Here is a 25,274-nt window from a genome sequence, read left to right as displayed (position 1 = left end):
CATCCACAACGGAAGTGTTGTTTTTTTCTGTCATTGTCAGCTGATCAGGAACTCACTCTCACACACACACACACACACACACACATTGATAACATCACCTCTAGCATTGTGCCTACACATTGTTATAGTAAACCTTTACACCACATAGAAACGGAGTGGATCTGTGAACAGGCGTCACAACAATAACAATACTGTGGGATTTGTGTTGTAATTATTTCAACATTGTATTTGCTGCCACTTCCCCTCCATCAGTGCTGATAGAAGGCATCGCAAGGTAAGTGACAATGCTGATTTGTATGATGGCCCAATATATATTAAAATACGATTCAAGTCGATAAATAAAACAATAAAGAAATAAAACATGACAATAAAACATGTCGTTTCACTGGATGTGGATGCAGGTCTCACTGCCTCGAGTCACCGACGCTGATTCCATGCGACGTCATCTTGTAGTTCAATTATTGATTGATTTATTGACTTGATTTCATGGATGAGAGTTTTCTGTTGCCTAGACTAGAGAGACTGATTTCACAGTCATTTGGATTCCATGTAGAGGCAGTGGTGGAAAGTAACTAAGTACATTTACTCAAGTACTGTACGCAAGTACAATTTACTTTTACTGGAGTATTTCAAATTTTCTGTACTTTTACTTCTACTCCACTTCATTCCAGAGGAAAATATTGTACTTTTTATTTCACTATAATTATTAGATTTTGATTAGTAGATTTTGATTATTACTACAAAACCACTTCAGACCTATAATACACTTTGGCAATTTGAAAATAGCATGTCTACAAGCTCACAATGTGAAATGGGACATGCTGAGTAAAAATGAGTACTTTCAACTTTTGGTACTTTAAGTACATTTTGATACCAATACTTTTGCACTTTTACTCAAGTAAATTTTGAATTCCGGACCTATACTTGGAAAAGAGCATTTCTAAATAGCAGTATTGATACTTTTACTTTAAGTAAAACACTTTCGAGTGCACCACTGCATCTTTCTATTGGCTTGTCCCATTGTGGCTTTAACATGGCTGCATAATTAAAGTCAATTAAGCCGAGCCTAGATAATTTTTATTTTAAGATTAAAGAAGAGTATTTTAATTGGTCAAACTATAGCAATTGCAATATATAGGCCTGTGTTCAGAATCTTCCATTAAACCCTAATGGTGTAAACCTTTGCTTTCATAAAGGCAAAGGTTAAGCCTCTGTCTGTGATTTCTTCAACTGTTTGGCTGTGTATGTCAACAACAGGAAATATTTAAGTTTAGAAAGATAATATCAAAACATCATCATTTTACATTATTGTCCTAATTCTCTAGGAAACAGCGCACTATGCGGGGAAGCTGCCTTTTTGTACGCTATGTCCCAAATTGCAGATTGGGAAATAGCAGTCATGAGATTTTAATCCATGTGATTTATTTATCGATGATCTACAAGCTCACAACTTGTAAATCGTCTATTTTTGGCAAAGATATTTGGTGTAGAGGGAAACACTAGTGGAAAGTGTCCGCTAGGGTCATAGGGCCTAGGGTCACGGTTATACTTGACCATGTCAACTAAGTATAACCGTATACTGATTTATTTACTTAGTTTATTTAATGCTATGTACCATCCATGGAGACCAACAGTCAACTCTCTGACTTCCAGACAGTGTTTACAAAAACACAGTTAATGTGTGTGTGTGTGTGTGTGTGTGTGTGTGATCTGGCATGAGTCGGTTTGCTGATGGTGATGAAGTAAGTACTAATGGACTAAATGTGACTCGCAACATGTTTTTTCCTCTTTCAATCAAATTCACCCGCACAATTAAGTTGCGATTTATGGACCCGATCAAATGCGAGCCAAACACAGAACAAGCAGTGTGTTTTGGAAGTGGAAGGTCAGGTCATAGAAGGAAAAACAGACAACCTTATTTAGCCACCCGTTGCGGTCGTGTCTCTCTCTCTCTCTCTTTAATACCTCTATCTTTGGGTACCCTTCTGGCTCTGGTTTTTGCATGTTGTGGTACTTTTATAACATGCAGAGTTATCCCCTCCTCTCTCCCTATTTGCAGTGGAGCTGCCTCCTTGAGGTTTGGTGCTGTGGCCCCGTGTTGAGGAGGACGGGCAGGAGGATGGAGCCTCTGGGAGCTCGCTCTCAGTTTGTGGACGTCCAGACTCTTCCCACATGGGAGCTGGAGCCCGGGCCCGAGGAGGAGCGGCTGGACCCCGGGGCCGAGGAGGAGGAGGAGACGACGGCGAAGGAACACGATGACGACGACCAGCAAGCCTTCCCATCTCCCTTCCCTTTCAGACCAGACCTCAACAGGAAGATTGTACTCTTGTGAGTCAAAGCTTTCAGTTTCTCCACGTGCGTCTCTCCTTGTACTGTTTTATTTCAATCAGGTTTACTTGACTCATTAAGGCCTGAGGCCGATTCTACAAATGCCTTCTAAATTAGTAGTTCTCAAACTTTTTCATATCAAGGACCCCCTAAGTGATAATATATGTGCCCCAGGGGGCTGCGCTGCGGTCTGTTTTGGTGGTCTGCATACCATTTGCTGGTGGTGGTGGTGGTGGTCCTCGACGCCAGTCCGCAAGGAAATGTGTTTTATATATAATATTCATGACCATTATATATAATATTCATAACCATTATGCATCCCATCTCACACTTCTATCTCAGACTCTCATTAGTGTTTTGTGTAGCCTGCATAACAAAACAAAACACAGTGCTTAACAAGCCATTGAAATCCATTGTGCACGACTTGTCAACCCCCCCAGTCTGTCAAGCATCTCAACGAGGTGCATGCAGCATGGCCACAGCAAACTTGTTACAGAATACTAGGAATCTCAATTTCAATTGATACCCTGAAGAAGACCTATATTGTGTCGAAACGTTGGTAATAAAATAAAAAAGTTATTGCATCGTGGCAACCTATTTTCTTTCTTTTTTTCCCTTTTAATTTTTTTTTAATTTAGAGTAGCCAAAAAAAAATTGCCCCTTTTTCGCCCCAATTTAGTCGTTATGCCAATTAATTCCTCCCCACACACATTTCTGTGTTGTCACTGCTGTCGTATCCTACTGACTCACCTGCCAGTGGGGAGCCCCCACCAGGAGGACGTAGAGCTTTCGTCCTACTCCTACCGCCAAACACACCCCGCTGACAGGTGCCGCCCCCAGCCCGTATGAGTATGTGCAATGACCGATATATCACCCTCCCCGCCCGGCTTCCCTCCCCCGAACACGGGTCAATTGTGTTCGTGTAGACGCTCGACAAAGCCGGATGCACCACGGTGGATTTGAACCCACAACCTCCGTGGTGGTGGGTGACTTTACAACTGCGCCACCCGAGCGCCGCAACCTCTTTTCTTTGCGACAGAATACAATGAAAACAGAGATTCTCCACCCATTGTGTTTCCCGTTCCATGCTTGAAAAAAGGTAGGATATGCACATCCCCACAGTTCATTAAATACGGCGCTGGACACAAAAACAAGTGAAGAAAAAGGGGGAATGTCCTCACACGATAAACTGCTCTCTTGTCTTTTTTAGTTATTTAACCGAAAATAATGAACAACATTTCACCCGTGTAGGGCTTCATCAGGTTCCCGTCTGTGCTTGTCCATCAGGACAGAATTACAATATGACAGGTACAATATAACGGCCGGAAAGTTGAATTTAACATAGAAGCGCATTTTGACCAAATTTGACCAGCGCAGATCAGCTGCAGCTGGTCAAATTTGGCACCAGCTGTCAAATAAAATATGGTTAAAGTGGTTGTGACGCTATATTAGCACATTTAGCTGGGGACCCCCTGAAAACCCCCCCAAGGACCCCACTTTGAGAACCAATGGTTTATGTGACCGAGTCCCGGAGGTACAGCGGGGGAGGTCACAGATGTGATCTATAGGGTCGGCTAATCTCTCAAGAACAGATTCCGAGCTGCGCTACTGCGTCTGTCGGAAGGGCCGTTCTTGTGAACATTGGCCTACAAGTGGGCGGGCCTTAGACCAGGAAGCAAGCCGCGCTTTACCCAATCAAATGTAGTGAGCGGTATTTACATCTGTGAGTTCGCTTTCTAATGTGTTCCCACTGGAAACGAACCCAAACTCATTCAACAATGGCGTCCTCGGAGCCGACAACACCACGGAAAGTTAGTAACATTTTAACAATATAGAAGAAACAAAGGAAAAAGACAGATAACTCCACAACGGTATAAAATATCCCCATTAACCCATTAACTGCCAGAGGTATTTTCATATTTTTTTAGCCAGTGCCAGAGTTTTTCATTGAAAAAAAAAAAGTACTCAGGAGCCGAGATACAGAATGTTTAAGTTTTAAGTTAACAAGGAAGTGGATAGGAGTCTAGATCTTTGACTAATCATATCTCCTTGGTCTTTGGGTCAAATTGGATTTTTTTTCCCCGCGTAGATCTACGTGATTGGCAGTGAATCAGTTAACACATTGAATGCCAAAAACGGTCCGGACCGTTTTTGAGGGTCCAAACGAGAAGTGCCGAAAACGGTCCGGACCGTTTTTGACCCAATTCTATTTTTATACATGTGGGCCACGTGGGGCGCTAAAACGAAACTTTGACATCACCCAAGCAGTTTCTGAGAAGAAGAGGCTGGATCTGGCTCCATGTAAAAAATCCTTCCGGTCGGCGTTTTCAATGTTATCTCCTTGATTAAAAGCTTAATATCTCCATTTCTTTTTAATGTGGTGGAAACGAGCCGTTTTCGATCGGCGATCACGCTGCAATGGAGGGTCGCGTTGGAAATATTATTGTTCCAGGCGTTAGTCGGGACCCTCCGCCGTCTCGCACGCACGCTTTGTTTACATGCACTTCCTCGTCGGGGCTTCTCACAGCACGAAATGTATAACGCAAGTGGATGGAAGAAATGCTGGCACTCAACGTATAATATTTTAATAAACCTCTGGCACCCAATGTGTTAAGAGAGTCAAATTCTATATGTTGTGGTGGGTTAATAATAATAGGCCTACCTAATGGGTCATTTCAATCGAGTGAGCAACTGGGTAGTATGCATTGAAGATGACGACTCTTATCGATTAACGGGTTAAGCGGTTAATCATTAACATCCCCAGACGGAACATGTCATAAATCCTCTTTTATTGCAGAGCACATGACAGCCCAGAGCCCAGGCTGCCAGGAGCCACTCAGTAAAGCCCCCCCTTGTGCCCAGCAACATTCCTGCTGGACTACGAGACCTCGCCGGCTCAAGGGAGAATTGACCCTGAGAATTAAGGGCGGCGTGCTTGTGCTAGACAGAGACGCGTGCTTGTACAGACACACACTAGTGGTATTGAGAAGTATAGAGAAATATTGGCGTAGGCCAGTGGTTCTCAAACTTTCACATCCCCTTAACTTTGACAGTATACATTCCATACGTTCCAATTGTATACTACCGTACATTATAACCTGTGAACACCTGAGAGCACCACAGTCCACTGATGCTTTTAAAAATTGACTAAAAACCTACCTTGACTGCCAGAATTATTTCAGATTTTTTGCAGTTTATTGCCAGAGATTTTTCATTGAAAAAAAAAAGGTACTCAGGAGCCGAGATACAGATTTTTTAAGTTTTAAGTTAACAAGGAAGTCTAGATCTTCGAAAAATCATATCTCCTTGGTCTTTGGGTAAAAAATAAATAAAAAAAATGTTTTCTTCTAAAAACGACTTAACTCGTTCTTGGCAATCAATGTGTTGTTAACAAAGCGTTTTATACATTTTTCTTGGGCCTTTTTCTTTTCTTTTTTGTCTTTGCCCTGTTTCCTTTTTTTTTAATTTGACCCTTTAGTTTAGCCTAGTTGGGTCCCATCATGTAATTGTTTTGGTTGCCTATGCTGTTTTTATGCCATGCTTTTAAACCCTGTAGCACTCTGAGATTCACAAGAATGTACACTTTGAGAACCACTGGTGTATGTTCTAGCTGTGACCAGTTTACTTTCATTTCACTAAATTGGGGTTTCTTAACATCCAGTCTGTTGATAGAATACGATTGGAATGCTTTTGTATCTATTAAGTATAAGAGGGAGTTGCTGATCGTGTACACACTGTGTGATGAAATTGGGTTTTGTAGATGGAAATTTAAAGACTATGGAACAACATTCATTGGACAAAGATGAAGCTATACCTGTTTGTATTGGTAAAAATGCCTTATTGCAACCATTTCAGAAGCTACTTGCTTATAAGTATACTATAACATAAATAGCATGACCTCTTTGGATTTTGCTGACTGTAAGCTTGCTGTGTAGAACATAAAATGCAAGTGGAAAAAGCAAAAAAATCTCTGCTTCACAATAATGCACCCTATCAAAGGTGCCTCGGATTCTGCTGTGTTCAGGTCTTGTGACGAAAGCAAGTGATAAGCTCACTTGGAGGTTTTGCCCTGCTAAGCATGTTTCTAGCACAGACGGGCACTGCTGCCAGCTGGGTGCATTTCAAGACAATTCACTGTTGTTTATGCTCAATGTACTGTACGTGAAAATAGCCGATCTAGAAGCAGAGTTGTACCGATACAATGTTTTCCTTACCGATTCCGATATCCATAACTTGCGTATCGGTCGATACCGTGCACCGATCCGATACCAGTATTTAACCCATTTAGGGCGGGAACCCCTATTTGTAACTATACCTTTCAAGACGGGAACCCCTTTTGGGGTTGTTGTTGCTATGTACAGTATATAGCAACATGACCTGCAACATTTTCAGCTTGTAGATTTAGGGATGCAAATTATCGATTAATTCATTAATTGATAGTTGATAACCTTATCGATTGATTCATCGATTCATTGATAAGCAGCATTTTTTTTAGGACCACAGGGAAAATTCTAGTCCAAAACCGGAAATTGAGTGCAGACACATAATTGCCTTGATTTGTATAACATTAACGAGCGTCAACGGGCATCAGCCAGACACACACACGGGAGGTGTGTGTGTCTCTGCAGTGCTCAATGGAGTCTGTCTCATTTCTCTCCAAAAGCCCTTGTATATGATGGAATATGAATATTCAATTGAAAATAGATACATTTAATCGAGTAAATTCTTAACGGCAATTAATCGATTATCGATTAATTGTTAACTCTTTCAGTGCCAATGAAATAAAAAAAAAAATGCGAACTGTGCCAACATTAGGAAGCGAGATACAGCCTTTTCAGTTATAGGTTAAACAAAGAGTGGATGGAGCTGCAAATCTTCAGATAATGATATCTTGGGTTCTGATTTTTTTTTTCAAAATAAAAAAAATAAAACTTGGGATTTCTCGTTCTGGCACTGAGGGTATAACCCTAAAACTCGGGATAACTCGGGGCCTGGCACTGAGAGAGTTAACATCCCTAAGATTGGCTATTATTGTCGGTGCAAGACACAGTGTGGCCGGCGACGCAAGTATGAATCGGGCTTCAGCATCGCTGATTAAAAAAACAACTACGTATTTGCGTTGCGATGCCTTGTGGTACATCGAACTCTTCTCTCATCCTTTATTTTCTCCTTGTTTCTCTTTCCCCCGTGCTGCTGGTTGAGCCCCACAAGCGTGTCTTGTGATCAAGTGCTTTCAACACATGCTTGAGTAGTTCCCTATTTATAGCCTGGGACCAGACGAATCTGCGAGTGCAAAAAAAAATTGCACTCTGGGATTTGGGTCTGGCACCGCTCCATAGAGAATCCATTTCCTGCTCCAGAAGACGTGGGTAACCAATCAGGGCCCAGTATTCGAATATGGGAGACTGTAATTGGTAGTTGGTTTGTAGGTCTAACCAATTGCGTCGCGAGTCATTGTTTTGATCCCGCCCCCTTGGAAAAAAAACTTCCTCATAGAAGCACCAGACTCATATCCACGCAGTGATATAGTCTGTCTACGCCAGGCTACCCTATTTAGGCCTCAGTTAACCCATTCAATCCGGGAACGCGTCTGTGTGTCATTTTCAGATTTCTTTGGCTATTCAAAAATGGTAGATAATACAAGCTCACAGAGTGCCGCGCTATGAGCTTGTAGATCTGCAATTTTTTTTGTGCAAATCTTTGAATACATATTTTTTAAGTGAACATTTGTAACTCAAATCTTTGCTTCTGGAAATTCTACAAATGTTTTCTAAATCCTAACAGTTTTTTGAAAAAACTTATGTTGCTACAATCAGTGGTTCTCAAACTTTTTCATGTCAAGGGACCCCCAAAATGATATGTCTTTGGCCGCGGACCCCCATCTCAAAATGTTGTTCCAGAGACCCCCCCCAGGAGCAGATCTAGATAGCAGATCTACAAGCTCATAGTGCGGCACTCGGTGCCGCGCTATGAGCTTGTATATCTGCTATTTTTGAATAGCCAAAGAAATCTAAAATGACGCATGCTTTCCCGGTCTTGATGGGTTAAAACCTGAGTGAGTGTAGAACAGAGAACAAGAATGCACATTGAATGCTCTCACTGAAGTGATAAGGAATGTTTCACTAGAACTGCTGCCTTCCTATAGACCTAGACTATGAAAGCAATATAATAGGCTTTAACCACTTTTGGTCAAATTAACGCCCTACTTGACTACAGCGTCACACAAGCATCGAAAGTAGCAGATTTACAAGCTGGAAATGTGGCCCGAAGCGACTGATCTGCTACTTTTGCTATTTTTAGAATTTGAGTTTTGGAGATCTGAGGTTTCCACCCGACAGAGACGATATACTTCGGTCTATATGTCTATACTTGGTCCGCTCTTTTTTTTTTACCCTCTACTACGCCAAGTCTCTTTGCCAAAAGAGTGACATTGCGACACGTTGTGAGCTTTTATATCTGCTATTTTTGCGGAATGTTTGCCAAATGTTTGCCTAATTATGACATGCCCAGAATAGGGACGCTAGGGTTCATGTGGTTTAAGGCTCCCTCTGGTGTTTGTGGAGCCAGCCAGCCAGCCAGCCATCAGTGAACCAGTCAAGTCAGCCACGTAATCAGTAATGTTTACATATCGCTGTTGTCAGACAGAAACCCCTTATCTCCATACTCTAACTTATTGTTTTTTTTCCGTAAATTAACGACCTAGTGTTTGGCTTTTTTCCCCCTCCCTCCCCACAGCACTGGAGACGTAGCGCTGCTGAACTGCACGGCCATCGTCAATACCAGCAACGAGTCGCTGACAGACAAGAACCCGGTGTCTGACAGCGTCCACCAGCATGCAGGGCCCGAGCTCCGGGACGAGCTGCTCAAACTCAAAGGTACCAGAAGAGTCAGAATCAGAACCACTTGGCTTTAACCACTTAAACCCCATATGGGTAACCGGAATCCCTCAGGGCTCAATACTAGTGTTTTGGTTTTTAGTTTTTTACATTTTATTTAGTGTTTTCTGTTATTGTGGGGAAAGCTTTTGCTCAAAATAGCAGATCGATAAGCTCACAATGCCGATTTAAGGGTTTAAGTGGTTAACACTGAGTATGCAAAATGTGCATTTGTACCACTAGGGCTGTCACGATTACAAAATATAAGTTGACGATTAAAGGTAGGGTAAGTGATTTTCTTTGCTTAAGATAAGTGTTAAAAGAGGGGGCACGGTGGCGCAGTCAGTAGCGCTGTCGCCTCACAGCTAGAAGGTCCTGGGTTCGATTCCCGCAGGGGACGCTGTGGGCGCTGGGGGCGTGTTCTCTCCTCCGCATCATCAGTGCCCATACCCTCGGTGGGGTTGGCGAAAGGGCCTTTCTGTGTGGAGTTTGCATGTTCTCCCCGTGTCTCCTAGGGTAGGTACCCTCACAAAAACATGCAGTAATCCTGGTCACTATACTGCCTCCCCCTGGCCAGCCGGGGCGCCTAATGGAGGGGAAGGGAACTGGTTGGAATAACGTGTTCCTTCCACGCGCTACGTCCAACCAGGGAAACTCCCCTGTCAGGTGACAAGAAGGTCAGTTGGCTCTCATGCATTGAAGGAGGCCTGAGCTCGGCCCTGGCCTCCCTAGGTTGGCAGAGGGAAGGTAGTGCCCAGGATTACATAGACAATTGGCACTGGGTGTAAAAAATAGGGTTACAAAATTGTGGGATAAAAATTTTACAGAAAAGCAATGTTTACTATCAGAATAATAGTGCTTTAACCTGTACCACACTTTGAGACCCACTGGTGTAGCACTAGCAGAGTGTTTCCAGTGAGCCAACATGCACAATATCAGCACCCTGACTCTTTGACCAGAATGGAACAGAGCCTTCATTAGTACAATTGGTAACATCTGTGAAGGAAGTAAGGAAGAGGCCCAATTTCTTTCCAATATGGCTGCTGTGCATAGAGCCTATTGTGTTTTGTATAGACGCGACGCCTGGCTTTCAAACCCACAGACTCTGCTGTGGTGGACAGGAACTGTACCCTTTGCGCTATACGAGCACCCTCAGGGGAGGTGTTTCCTTTTAGTTAGTGTGTTCAGTTCCCTTGTCTCTTACTTAACCGTTGTCCAGCTAGAACCTTCCTCTCAGTGTTACTACCATCTGTCTCAAAGTGAAAAAAAATAAATGTGATGGGATGGTAGACTGACCTCAAAACAAAATGAACCAATCAATCAATTAATTACACTCTATATCACTAATGCCCATGGTGGTTGTTATCACTGCTGTCTGCAGGGTGTCGGACAGGCGAGGCCAAGATGACCAAAGGTTTCAACCTGGCAGCGCGGTTCATCATCCACACCGTGGGACCCAAGTTCAAGGCCAAGTACCGGACGGCTGCCGAGAGCTCTCTGTTCAGCTGCTACCGGAACATCCTGCAAATAGCCATGTAAGGACCTCCGCTCATAGCGTTTTACAGCCCCACCACCACCAGGCAATTTGACTTCCTGTTTTCCCCACCCGCACGAAACTGTATACTTCACACCTTAGCAATGCTGTGGCAACCAGTGGTGGAAAAAGTATTCACATTTTTTACTTAAGTAAAAGTATGATTACTGCAATGAAGAAATACTTTGTTACAAGTAAAAGTACAAAAGTATTGGTATCAAAATGTACTTAAAGTACCAAAAGTAGAAGGTACTCATTATGCAGAATGGCCCATTTCACAAGTTTTCAAATGTATAAAACTAGAAGTTTAAAACTAGTACCCCCCCCCTAACCCGCCAAAGAAAATGTCGTTTGGGGGTACAAAATCATGGGAAAAAAAAAAAAAAAAAAAACCAGTCGCCCCCCCCCTTAGGGGTCCCTGGAGACCCTGGGGTCTCCAGGCCGTGACCTACAGACACGGCGAAGGAAAACTGTGAAGCCACAGCCACGCATGGAAGATGTTGCACATGAACTCAGCAGCCGCACTGAGGCGCTCCAACACAAACACTCTGACATTAAGCTTCACACAACAAACATCAGCAGCAAACATTCACCACAATGACAAACAAATTACGTCCGCGCAAAAATAAGCGAGGGCTCGCTTATTTTGTCTTTCCCTCTCTTCCTCTCTTCCTCTCTCTCTCTCTCCCTCTCTGTCTCTGTGTCTCTGTCTGTCCGTCAGCGAAAATTCTGTCTCGCTGTTTGGCTGACTATTCTCTCTCTCCCACCCTCCCTCTCTCTCCCTGTGTGTGTGCGTGTGTGTGTGTGTGTGTGTGTGGTGGGGGTGGGGCGGGGGGGACAGCCATGACGCAACGGGACTTTTGAGATGGCCATGGCCAAAATAGGTTGACTTATTCGGATACATGCGTGTGACTGTTCGCCCCTGCCGGTTCTCTGAATTTTTATTTTTAAATAGGCTCTGTCATGATTAATTGACCACACATATGAAGTGAAACAACTAAATTCTATCCAAACGATATGTTATAAGTGAATTCCGTGCCTCAAAGAAGAAGTTTGAGAGCGTTTAATAAGCGAAAATAAGAAGTGAAGGCACTCGCACCCTGACTCGCACAACCAACAATGGCTGCCGTTCGTCTTTTTTCAGGCTGCACTCGGAGCCATTCGGGCTCACTCGAACTCGCCACCTGATTGGCCAACTTTTGCTGTCAATCACAGAACGATGAGCGACGTTGCCATGTCCAGGTGTTGTAAGCGTGAAGTGGGTGTAAATTGGTTAGAGAAAGTGCGTCGACACATGCGCAGTGCGCAGCTTTGTGTTTTTTCATGAAGCTGGTTGCTTGTTGCTCGCGCACGATCTGGCAACAGCGGTGCATACGCATGCGCAGTGCTTTTGTGTTTTTTTTTCCTGATTTTTTTTTCCCGTTTTGCCCTGATTTTGTCCCGCTTTCAGCCAGTTTGCGGATTGTAGTATAGATGTATAAAAAGATCGTTTGAAAATAGCAGATCTACAAGCTCACAATGCGACGCATTTTGAGCTTGTAGATCTGCTATTTTCAAATGGCCGAAATGTATATACTGTAGGGCTGAAGTGGTTAATGTATGTTTTGGAATGATAATCAAAATCTAAAAAGTAATTATTAACTAAAGTTTTCAAATAATTGCAGTGGAGTAAAAGTATAACATTTGCCTCTGAGATGTAGTGGAGTAGAAGTAAAAGTAAAAAAAAAAAGAAGGAAATACTCCAGTAAAGTAAAAAATACCTCAAAATTGTACTTAAGTACAGTACTTGAGTAAATGTACTTACAGTAGTCACTTTACACCACTGGTGGCAACCCAGGCGGATGAAGGCGTGGTTAGGTTTTCATAGTGGGAGATGGCTTTTCCTCCTCCTAGCCGGTCGCAGAACAGCGGTCCCTATCCGAACGATGGGATGAAGAAACAAAGCGGACTAGTGTCATGAATGATAGAACACCATTTAAAATGGCCAGCCAAATATAGATTTGTAGCTTAACCACTTGCTTCCTCCTACCTGACGTCCATATTTTGGCGCACATCATTATAATCAGATGAAAACTTTACAGCGTTTTAAAACACATTTTCAAGAATGCAGGCTAAAATAACCTGTGACGTGTTGTGAGCTTGTACTGTAGATAGTCTATTTTCGCTATTCACCGTACAGCTAGTATCTAGGGCTTAAAGTATGTTCGACTTTGCACTCAAAACATACTTATTTGTCGAACGGTCCCTCTGACTGGCATCGATGTATAACACATTAAACAGCTGCGTGTTTTAAGAAGCATATACAAGCCAGACCCTGTGTGTGTGTGTGTGTGTGTGTATGCATGTTTGACCACTATTGTACAGAGCCTGACTCGGTCCACTCCGCTCGACCTCGTGTTGGTCGGATTGAGTTTAGCTGAAACCCCTCAGATGTCGTCTCAGGACTTGTTGATTTGATTTGGACTCATTCTCACACACAGAGGGAGTTCTCTCCTCTGCGTCTGAACAGAGAGGGAGGACTCATTAAGCTCATGTTCTCGACTTAAGCCACTTAAACACCAACTGTGTCTGGCTTTGTCCGAGCTGCTGTGTGACTCTCTGTGCCCAGGGGCCTCTCTGTGCCCAGGGGCCTGTGTTTGTCAGAGGGCTGTGTGCTGTGTGTGTGCACGACATCTGCAACCCCCCCCCCCCGTCTTTGTACTGCTGGTTGTCTCCGCCAGGCCGAAAGGCATGGCGAGAGAGTATGTTTTACCCCCTGTCCGTCCGTGTGTCCGTTTGTTTGTGTGTCCGTGTGTCCGTGTGTCCGTCCGTCCATCTGTCTGTGAACAGCTAATCTCAGGCACCGTTGGCCCGGTCGCTGCGAAACTGTGCACACACACTCCCTGGATGCCAATTCAGAACCTCTTTTCACATGGGCCTGTTATAGCAGATATAACAGATTTTGTCCAAAAATCACGCAAATCGGTACACAGTATCTCTATAGTCATTAAACAAAACGAGTCTTTCAGATTTCTCATATTCCATCCTGATTGGCAAAAAATGTCTTCCAAAGTTTGCAGGAAAGCTCCGTTTTGAACAAAATGCCTCAAATCATGAACACAGCATGCAATTTCCGTGAAATGTTGCACGCACATTCCCATTAGGCAGAGGTAGAACTAACATTTGAAATTTTTCAAATCAGCCTCATGGTGGCGCTATAACAGGCAGATTCGTGTTTTTACCTATAATTGCACCGATCTGTGTAAAACTTTGTATGCACACTCCCTAGAGGTCAAGGAAAAACCTTTGCCCTGCATTTTTCACATCTGCCTTTTATAGCGCCACCAGGAGGCCGACTTATGTAAAACACATTATTTTATACTACTCCTTCCAATTTTATCAAAATTTCACGCAAATCGGTACACATGATCTCTATAGTCATGTGATCACGACGGATGTGTTAAATTTTTCATATTCCATACTGATTGGCTAAGATTGACATCTAAAGTTTGCATTATTGGCTTGTTTTGAACAAAATTCCGCAAATCATGAACGCACCGTCCAATTGCGCTCAAACTTTGCACGCACATTCACACTATGTTGAGGAACAAATGCCACCCTTTTAACATTGGCCTGTTATAGCGCCACCAACAGGTCTAATTTGGCGAAACACATGTTTTTAACAAAATGCCTCAAATCATGAATGCAGTCAGTGTCCGATTGTCGTGCAAGGCCTAAGAAGAAATGGCACCCTTTTCACGTTGGCCTATTATAGCGCCACCAGGAGGCCACAATAGCCTACCTGACCTGGCGGAGACCTGTAGTTTTCTCTCCTATCAGGTAGAGCTTGGCCAGTGGTGTAAAGCAGTGTTTCCCAAATTGATACATATTTTGGCCGTGGAGCCCCATTTGAAAATGTTTTGTACCAGGGACCCCCAGAAGAGAAGATTAGTGTAAAAAAGATTCAAGATTTTAAAAAAAAAGTTCAAAAATATAATAACGTACAAGATCGCAGCGCTGCGCTATGAGCTTGTACATCTGCTATTTTTTTTTATTAGCCAACGTATAAAATATGGATAAAGGGGTTAGAATAATTGTTATGCTGTAATAACTACTTTTGCTGGGGACCCCACTGCTCCATTATATTAAGTGAATTTCTATTTTATGTTGTCCATTCTGTATGGTTAGAGTATGTTGATAGAAGATAACTTATACAATTGGGGTGGTTGCATTTGGTTCTCCCTGCTCTTATAATGAGACATTTAGGTCCTGTGTGTCTAGGTTGGACACGATTCTCGTTAAGAATTTTGACCTCGGTCAAAATTACATTGCTCCCCAGGCTCTTATTAGCTCAGTGGTAAAAATGGCAGCGTTTGCACAGGAGATCCAGGTTCAAATCCAGGGCAGAATAGGAAAGTGACGTAGTGCAGCTTTAAACAAACCCTCGCTGCCTGCCTAGCTGACATGTTTTATGGATGTATTTTGGGAGATTCTTTGTAGTATCTTAACTGTGTGCTACTGCTCCTTATTCGTTTCTATGTTGAAGCAAATATTCCTCTGGGACAATAAAGTCTAATCTAGTAGTATTGATTATAACAGGGGTTTTCAACAGTGGGTCGATTTGCACGAAGTGATATATATATATATATACTGTATCTGCTATTTTTGAATAGCCAAAGTATAAAATATGGTTAAAATGATTGTGATGCTATGAACTAATTATGCTGGGGACCCCCTGGAACCACCCCAAGGACCCCTGGGGGTCCCCGGACCAACCCCAATTTTTAGAGGATAGAAACCCAGAAATACCAGGGCGTTGCCAGTGTTGCGTACCATAAGCTTTGTATGATGTTTTCATGTATTGTTTATGATTGCAGAGAGCAGTCCATGGTGTCTGTGGGATTGTGTGTGGTGAGCACAACCAAAAGAAGCTACCCGTTGGAGGACGCCACACACATCGCTTTCAGTAAGAGACACACACACACACACACACACACACACACACACACACACACAATCCTCTAATTGCAATTATTTTAGATATTTGCAATTGTTTTTGCATTATCGTCATAATCATTTCCATGTTGAAAATGTTCATACATTTTCAAATATAAAAATGCAGAAATAGCTGATCTACAAGCTTACAAAGTGTCACTTTGTGATACACGTGTGACACGTTGTAAGCTTTATAGCTCAGCTATTACCGCTATTTAAAAAACTAAATTAAGTATAACATTTTTAAATTTCAGTAATGTCTTGGTATATTTTAGCTATCTGCCCTGTGCATTTTTTTGTATTACAAAGCCTAAAAGCCAAACAGATATGTAATTTTTATTCATAATGTTCCTATGTTCAATGACAGAAACACAATTAAATTGTTAAACAATTAATCGTCAAGTAAAATTTCATAATCGTGACAGCCCTAACACACACACACACACACACACACACACACACACACACACACACACACACACCGCTTTCAAGACAGTTATCAGTTTCTGCCCAGAATTTCCCAATCGGTGCATGCTTTGCATACCCTCCAGGCCTGTAAAAAAAAGAGAGGGGGAAACAGTGGAGCGTTTCATCTACGCACAAATAACCTTTTGGTAAACTGAAGCAGCAGTCACATGCAGCATTTCATTGCCGGGCGGGCACTCGCGCTCCTTGCAGACAAAACGCACAATCACACAATTCACACATATGGACACTCCCCAGAACGGTCACACATGCAACACACAGTTAGAAATGTGATTAAAACACACACACAGTGGTATCACTTAAGCCCAGTAATGTTACGTCGCAGACATGCCACGGTCAATTAGGCCTAACGCGAATGATGGCCCCATAACTCATTAACTGTGGCGTGTAGAGGAAATCACACAGGCTGTGGTCGTGAACGTTAAAGTTCACCCATATTTCTGGCCAATTTCATGGTAAGGCTATATGTGTATTATGTATATGTTATTCTTTGGCTATTCAAAAATCGTGAAAATTTGAGCAAATCTTTAAATGTACATATTTTTAAAGCAAACTAGACTCAGCGAACATTTTAAACTTAAATCTTTGCTTCTGGGGGTCCCTGGAACAAAATATTTTGAGATGGGGGGGGGGGGGGGGTCCGTGGCCAAACATATATAATTTTGGGGGTCCTTGACACGAAAAAGTTTGAGCACCACTTGTATAGCAACATAAGATTTTAACTGAAACTTTATCTATGTTAAAAAAAGGCCTTACAAGGTATAGAATAGTATTAATAATACTATGTATATCACTCAGCCCAGTAATGTTATGTCGCAGACATGCCACGGTCAATTAGGTCTAACACGAATGATGGCCCCATAACTCATTAACTGTGGCATGTAGAGGAAATCACACAGTCTGTGGTCGTGAACGATAAGTTCACCACCACATATTCTGCCCAATTTCAGGGTAAGGCTATATCTGCAAGCAAGCGTGCCTGGCTATATGCCAACAAACACATCCTTCTTAATTAAAAAATGTACGTGTGTGTGTGTGTGGGGGGGCTTTTGGCGTGTAATCAGGGAAATTAATTGAAAATACCCAGAATACTCCTGCTTGGAATCCCAAGTTGCACAGGGAGGGATACTGTTCTCCAGACAGTAATACAAATATCTTTTCAGGCACAGGTTCTTGGAAACTAGCGACTGAAGACTGGCACGCCATTTTCTCTATACTACACACACTGCAATCCACAGTTAAAAGTGTTAATTTATCCATTTGTAACCCTGAGAGTGTACAAATGTAGCCAAATGGAGCCTTTTGTTTAGTTTAGTTACATTTTGTAGTTTTCACTAGTCTGGAGATCTCTCACTTCAAGATGCAGAGGAGAGATGGCACGTCATCAGTATTGTTGGAAGTGTCCAGTAACCATTCTACTGTATATACACGTATATACTTTATAATGTTTATATCTGCTACTGGGGAAAGGACCTATTAAAACTGTGCAGGTACAGAACAAGGGTTACAGACTGTTGAAAGATGTGTAAAATCTAGGGATGCACCGATATATCGGCCACATATCGGTATGGGACGATATTTGCCGTTATCGGTCAATATCTGTATCGGACAAAAATCAGTTTTTTCCCCATTTGTTTTTGCTGGTTAAAGTTACAGGAGTTTTTATTCTATGGTGTTTGTGATATGAAATGTAAGCTTACCATAATCACATTAACTCCATTCACTTTCAGTTCAGCACAGCTGTCACTGTCACTGTCCAGCTGACGCTCGTTGACACTCGTTAATGTTACTTGCATCAAGGCAATTATGTTGTGTTTCTGCATCAAATAGAACTACACCTAATCAAAGATTCCATCAAAGCCAAGAATTTTTACACGACCCTCTTTGGTATTAATGTTTTGTTTGAGCTGTTGGAAATAAAATAACTAGTCTAGACTTGGTTGTTAAAGTCCAGATGAAAACAATATGACTGAAAACTGAAAGATGTGTGTGTGTGTGTGTGTGTGTGTGTGTGTGGGGGGGGGGGGACAACACGCCTCTTAAGGTTAGGAAATAATGCGGTGGATTTGTCCTCACTAGTATAATAATCCTTGTGTGTGTGTGTTAAAAGGAACGGTGCGCAGGTTTCTGGAGAGCCATGGGGAAAGCATTGAGACTGTGGTGTTTGCTGTGTCAGAGATGGAGGAGGTAATGCATGTTTCATGTCTCTGATTATGTATTATTGATATCGTCGCTGTCGGGCAGAAACCTCTCATCTCCATATTCTAACTTTTTGTGTTTTTCCGTAAATTAACGCCCTCCTCATCATACTACAGCATCAGTAGCAGATCCACAAGCTCCAAGCTTTGTGGATCTGAATTTCACATTTTTGAATTTGGATCGTGAAAAGTAACAGTTTTTGACACATGAGGTTCCCACCCAAAGACGATATTCAGATTAGTTTACCGTTATCTTTCTCATTCGTTCACTCGTAGGACCAGTAAAGAGAATTAGTGTGATTATGGTGGCATGCTAGTAGGTACATATTCCTGCCAGTGCCCTTGACCAAAACACTGGCAAATGCCAAACAGCATGGAGTTGGTCCCCAATCGCTGTACGGATGTTTTAATCCAATAACCCATTAAGGCCTGAGTCCGATTCTTAAAATGTTTTCTAAATCCTAACAGATTTTTGAAAAAAATATAAAACATTTATTTTAAAGATTTTTCAAAAATAGCAGATCTACAAGCTCATAGCGCGGGAGTGCCGCGCTATGAGCTTGTATATCTGCTATTTTTGAATAGCCAAAGAAACCTAAAGTGACACAGATGCGTTCCAGGTCTAAATGTGTTAAGACCGGGAACACATCTGTGTCATTTTAAATATAAAATATATATGAATTTGGGGGCCCTTAGCACAAAGAAGTTTGAGAACTGATTTAGAAGGCGTCAGGCGTCGGCCTCAGGTCTTATTGGCAGGGTTTGCCAATAATTAGATGCATTGCATGTGTATACATTTGGGTGATTCTGTGAATGCTGCCCGGCGACAAGTGTCTTCATCATCAGTGTGTCCGTCGTCCCACAGCCGGTGTACAGGAAGCTGCTGCCTCTGTACTACCCTCGCTCAGAGGAGGAGGAGAGAGACAGCCTGCCCCTCATCCCGGCGGACATAGGTAACTCCGAGGGAGAACCCGTGGTGCCAGAGAGACAGATCCGCATCACCGAGAAACCGGGCACCCTCGAAGGTACGGGACTCCTCTCCCTCTTTCTTTGGTGTTTCGCCCAGGTGGGCGTGGTTATATGCGTAACCCTAACCCAGTGGTTCCAAAACTTTTGTGGTCGTGACCCAAAAGACAAATTTGATGTCTTCCCGGGACCCAAACTAGTGAAAATGGACCCAAACTAGTGGAAATAGCCCATCTACAAGCTCACAATGCGTTACGTTGACTTGTAGTAAGACGATCTGCTGATAGTGCGTGCGTTTCACAATGGATACACATGACAGTATTGTCAAATAGTTGTATAGTATGTCGAAAGCCAGGGCGGGTGACACCCGTGTTCCTGATGAGTCAGTCAGTCAGCAGTGGTGTAAAGTAACTAAGTACTCAAGTACTGTACATAAGTAAAATTGAGGTATTTTTTACTTTACTGGAATATACCAATACTTTTGTACTTTTACTCAAGTACATTTTTTATTTCTGACTTTTACTTGTAACAGAGCATTTCTACATTGCATTATTGATACCTTTACTTAAGTATCAAATGTGAGTACTTTTTCCACCACTGTCAGTCAGTCAGACAGACAGCTAACTACTCAGTCAGACATCCAATCAGTCTGTCAGTCAGTCAGACAGACAGACAGACAGACAGACAGCCAAGAGCCAGTCAGTCAGTCAGTCAGACAGACAGACAGACAGCCAATCAATCAATCAATCAATCAATCAGACAGACAGACAGACAGACAGACAGACAGACAGACAGACAGACAGACAGACAGACAGACAGACAGACAGACAGACAGACAGACAGACAGACAGACAGACAGACAGACAGACAGACAGACAGACAGACAGACAGACAGACAGACAGACAGACAGACAGACAGACAGACAGACAGACAGACAGACAGACAGACAGACAGACAGACAGACAGACAGACAGACAGACAGACAGACAGACAGACAGACAGACAGACAGACCATCTGTTCCGAGGTTGGTCGGTGGACACATGGGAGAAGCACGTAGGATTGTACATCTTTACTGAGGAACATCTGGACACGCCGCACTGTATCTATCCATCTAGTCGTTTTAATATTTGTTTCATGTTTTGACAAGACAAACTATACAGCCAAAATAACATCACAGCACAGGAGAGCAATTTACGATAACAAACGCAAAACATAAATGCATCTTTTTGGCTCCAGGTTCTTTTCTTACGTTTTTTTTTTGTGCTGATGATGGCGTATGAAATATCGTCGCTGTCGGGTGGAAACCTCATATGTTTTATACCATGGCTATAAAAAAAATAGCAGAAGCTGAGCTTGTACATCTGCTATTTTAGAAAAATCTTAAAAATCTGTGCAAATCTTTGAAGATATATATTTTTTTAAAGCGAATATTTGTAACTAAAATCTTTGCTTCTGGGGGGGGGGGGGGGGGCGGGGGTCCCTGGAACTAAATATTTTGAGAAGGGGTCGGCGGCCAAATACATACATTTTTGGGGTGGTCCTTGACATGAAAAGGTTTTTGAGCGCCACTGATATAGAAACATACGTTTTTCAGAAACCTGTTAGGATCTAGAAGACAATTGTAGATGTGTTCCTGGATTGAATGGGTTAATTTACAAAAAAAAGTAAAAAAAAAAAAAAAAAGTTAAAATATGGAGATAAGAGGTTTCTGCCCCGGCAGCGACGATAATATATTGTTTAGCGGTTATGTCAGAGCGGTGTCCAGGGATGGATGCGGTGCGTTGCCAACACTGGACCGTGGCAAACGGAGAGCAGGCGTTCCTCTAGATGTGTTCCAACAGTGTAAGATTCATGGCCTCATGCTTTGCAAACATGAGCTGTAGCAAAGGGGGGGGGGGGTCTTTTATTTTAACCCATTAAGACCGGGAACGCATCTGTGTCATTTTAAGATGTCGTTGGGTTATTCAAAAATAGCAGATATACAAGTTCATAGTGCCGCGCTATGAGCTTGTAGATCTGCTATTAATTTTTTTAGCGTGAAATTTTGTGCAAATCTTTGAATATATATATGTTTATAAAGCGAACATTTGTCATTTGTCAAAATGCCAAACATTTGACAAATGTCTTCTAAATCCTAACAGTTTTTACTGCTATATCAGTGGTGCTCAAACCTTTTCTTGTCAAGGACCCACCCCTGAAATGATATGTTTTTGGCCCGCCGTTCCCCATCAAAATATGTTGTTCCATGGACCCCCCCCAGAGGCAAAGATTTTAGTTAAAAATGTTTTTTTAAAAAATATAATTCAAAGATTTGCACAAATGTTCAAGATTTTTCTAAAATAGCTGATCTACAAGCTTGTATATCTGCTATTTTTGAATAGCCCAAAGTATAAAATAATGGTTATAGCTAAAATGGAGGCCGATTTTACAAATGCCTTCTAAATGTTCGTGCCAATGACCCCCAAATTGATATTTATTTCAAAAACGTTCAAAAATAGCAGATGTACAAGCTCGCAGCGCGGCACAAAGTGACGCGCTGTGAGCTTGTAGATCAGCTATTTTTGCGAACCACTGTTCTAAATCCTAAGAGTTTTCTGAAAAACTTATGTTGCCATAATTATATAGTAAGCTAAAAATCTAAAATGACCACAAGATGCTTTCCCGGTTTTAATGGGATATTTTATTTCGGTTCATGCTGTTTTTCCTCAACAGATGTTACCGTTGTTGTTTCTTTTCTTCTGTTTTATGATTTGCTGGCCTTTCTCTCACTTCCTCGCAGCTACGACTTTTGGGTTTGACCCCCCGTTTGCCTTCCTGAGACCCAGGGTTTGATTCACACAGCGGCAGCTTTTTCCAAAAAGCAAGAGATTAGGGCTCTACTGTGAGAGGCACGAAATCGGGTGTTTACATGTTTTTACTTTGACCTTCATCTGGCTTTTGCACGCTCGTTTTTTTTTTATTAGACAGGTCGTACGGGCGGCGTACATTCGCTGAACTCGTCCACCTCCCCGCGACCTCGTATCTGATGTCTGCCGTCCGTATGGGCTCGGCTAGGGACTTTTTTTCACACGCCTGTGAGTAAGCTCCAAACACAACAAACAAACAAACAAACAGACACACACGCCCGATACGCAACATATGGCTGTAGACGGACCCATATGGCCATGAACATAAATCACGCAAACGAGTGTACTGGAGCCTGATGTTTGAGGGTAGGACCTGGAGGATAGCAGTGATGGAAGAAGTACTCGTATGTCTGTCTTAAGTAAAAGTATCGGTACCACAAATTAGAAATACTCTTACAAGTAGACAAGTAAGAGTCTGGTGTACAGAATTTAGTTGAGTAAAAGTACAAAAGTATTGGCATAAAAATGTACTTAAAGTGCCAAAAGTAGAAGTACTCTGTCCCATTTGAAGTTTTCAAAATGTAAACAAATCTTTTGAAAATAGCTGATCTACAAGCTCACAACACGTTGTGAGCTTGTATATTGGCTATTTTCGATTGCCGAAATGTATATAGGGCTGAAGTGGGTAATGTATGTTTTGTAATAATAATCAAAATCTACAAAGTAACTAGTATAAGTAACTAAAGTTGTCAAATAATTGTAGTGGAGTAAAAAGTACAATATTTGCCTCTGAGATGTAGTGGAGTAGAAGTAAAATTACTGAAAATTATGAACACTCCAGTAAAGTAAAAATTCCTCAAAAGTGTACTTGAGAGTACAGTACTTGAGTAAATATACTTAGCTACTTTACTGGAGAATAGACCCCACGACCTTGAAACACACGCATGCACACACACCGCGATACAGAGGCACTCGTAAATGCTCAGATGAATCAGCAGATCAGCAGCAGATGAGGTGATATGAGGTGCAAATGTGACACAGATCTGTGTTTTTAACACGCAAACCGAAACCGAAGCGCATCAACGGAGCTGTTTTTTTGGAAATGGATCAATATGTAAACCAGTAACATAAGCACCAGAGAGGTCATCTAAACTGTCCGTTTGTATTATGTTACCTCCTCTGGACACGTGAAGGACAAATTGTAAACTGTGTGTGTGTGTGCGCACGCAGGAGAGTTCTGAAGCATATCGTTGCTGTGTGGCAGAAACCTCTTATCTCCATATTCTAACAGTTTTTTTTCTACTTGTAGCAGATCTACAAGCTCGAAACACGGCCGCGAAGCGTCGCATTTCAAGCTTATAGATCTGCTACTTTTGCTATTTGTTTTATTTGAATCCTGAAAAGTAACAGTTTTGGAGATATGAGGTTTCCACCCGACAGAGATGAAATCTACAGTACGTGTGTGTGAGCAGTACTGTTGGAGAACATCATACACTTATCAAAAAACATCTGTCCAAATGTTTTGTGTCCGTGCATGACATTGGGGCGGCCATAGCTGAGTGGTTAGTGAGCCCGCCTAGGGAGCCAGAGGCCCTGGTTGCCCCAGGTACGATTCCAGGCCAGGCCAGCAAATGTGTCGATGAAATGAAATTTGTCCCTGAGCAAGACTCTTAACCCCTAATTGCTCACAGGCCCTCATTGGAAACAAGACCGCAAGGACTTTCATGAACGGACCTGTTAAAGGAATTATCCTTATCCTTAACAAGACTGTTTGTGTGTGTGTGTAGATGACTCTGAAGACGACAGCCTGGACTCGGACCTGGGCCAGGTGGGGACCCACGCCTTCGCCAGGATGGAGGGGGACGTGGACAAGCAACGCAAGCTGGTCCTCCAGGGGACGCTGTCCGAGGCCGCCATGGTGAAACAGCACCAGAGGAAGTGAGCTCATCCTTCTTCCTCCTCACGCTCTCTGAACCAATCACAAACCACTTAGAATGCAGACCAATGTAAAATGTTCATTTAACCCTTAGCCTCGTTCCCAGCCTTACTCATCTGCGAAGAGAAAAGCCTGGCCACGACCTAATGCAGAGAGTGTCTGTAGGGGCGGGACTTCCGTCGTACGTATTTCCCCCGGAGAAGATATTTTTTAACCAATCATAACACTTGTTTCATTCACGGTGAATGTAAACAGATTTGTAAAGCGTCAACGTCATTTCCGTGGGCGGTACTTCCGCCAAATTCCGGTACTTCCGTTTAGACACTCAACCGCCTAGGTCTTGCCCAGCGTGTTTAACTCTTGAGAGTGTACATATGTACTTATTGTCGCTGTCGGGCACACACCTTTTATCTCTGTATTCTTTTTTTTTTCCCTTTTTGTAAATGAACGCCCTACTTGATCATACTACAGCGTCACACAAAAGTAGCAAAAGTAGCAGATCCACAAGCTCGAAGCGTGACTCGAAGCGTCGCGTTTCGAGCTTGTAGATCTGCTACTTTTGATGCTTTTGAATTTGAATCCTGAAAACAGTTTTGGACATGCATGAGGTTTTCACCCGACAGAGACGATATATAAAATGGACCCGTTCCATTTGTACTCTCTCAGAGTTACAAATGGGCTAGGGTTCAAGCCCCCAGAACCGAGAGGGAGCAGTGAAGCGCTTTGGACATGTTGGCCGTTCATAGGTACTGCAGCTTATTATGGCTGGGGCCAGACACATGAACGAGCGAAAACGACCAATGGGCTCGGCTCACGAGTTTGCGCACGGGGTTGCGCACAGAGGTGACACTACTGCGCATGTGAGACGACGCGCAGAGCGTCACATAGGCCCCAAATAGGCCCCGCCTAATGGGGGGGGATTTCCGGTGCCCTCTCTATTATTTTTTAACTCTATGGTTAGGGTTCCACGTTGTTCCATTTGCACACTCAGAGTTGGATTGGACTGGAGTTCAAGGAGTTCAGGACTGTGTAATATTTGTGACACGTATGCTATGCTCCAGCAAATCCAGGCAGAGGTCATTGAAAACACATTTTGAAGAACGCAAATGATGGCTATGTCATTTTTGAC

The 25,274-nt window shown here is 42.7% G+C and overlaps 1 protein-coding gene across 2 annotated transcripts in view; it reads left to right on the top strand.

The window, feature by feature from the left end:
• The first annotated feature begins 57 nt into the window (after positions 1 to 57).
• The window catches only part of gdap2 (ganglioside induced differentiation associated protein 2), a 64,164-nt gene continuing 38,947 nt past the window's right edge, over positions 58 to 25,274 (top strand). For both annotated transcript variants that reach the window (XR_013934960.1, XM_080457062.1), the window contains exons 1-8: positions 58 to 274; positions 2,060 to 2,328; positions 9,064 to 9,203; positions 10,585 to 10,738; positions 15,594 to 15,682; positions 18,308 to 18,384; positions 19,261 to 19,420; positions 23,997 to 24,147. Coding sequence is in view for 1 of the 2 variants with exons in the window: in XM_080457062.1 (XP_080313188.1) it covers positions 2,120 to 2,328; positions 9,064 to 9,203; positions 10,585 to 10,738; positions 15,594 to 15,682; positions 18,308 to 18,384; positions 19,261 to 19,420; positions 23,997 to 24,147 (980 nt within the window). In the remaining variant the exon portion in view is untranslated. The remainder of the gene's footprint in view (positions 275 to 2,059; positions 2,329 to 9,063; positions 9,204 to 10,584; positions 10,739 to 15,593; positions 15,683 to 18,307; positions 18,385 to 19,260; positions 19,421 to 23,996; positions 24,148 to 25,274) is intronic.

This window comes from Gymnoscopelus braueri, assembly GCF_963280865.1.
Source record: "Gymnoscopelus braueri genome assembly, chromosome: 18".
Lineage (NCBI taxonomy): Eukaryota > Metazoa > Chordata > Actinopteri > Myctophiformes > Myctophidae > Gymnoscopelus > Gymnoscopelus braueri.
This window is presented reverse-complemented; position numbering and strand designations above follow the sequence as displayed.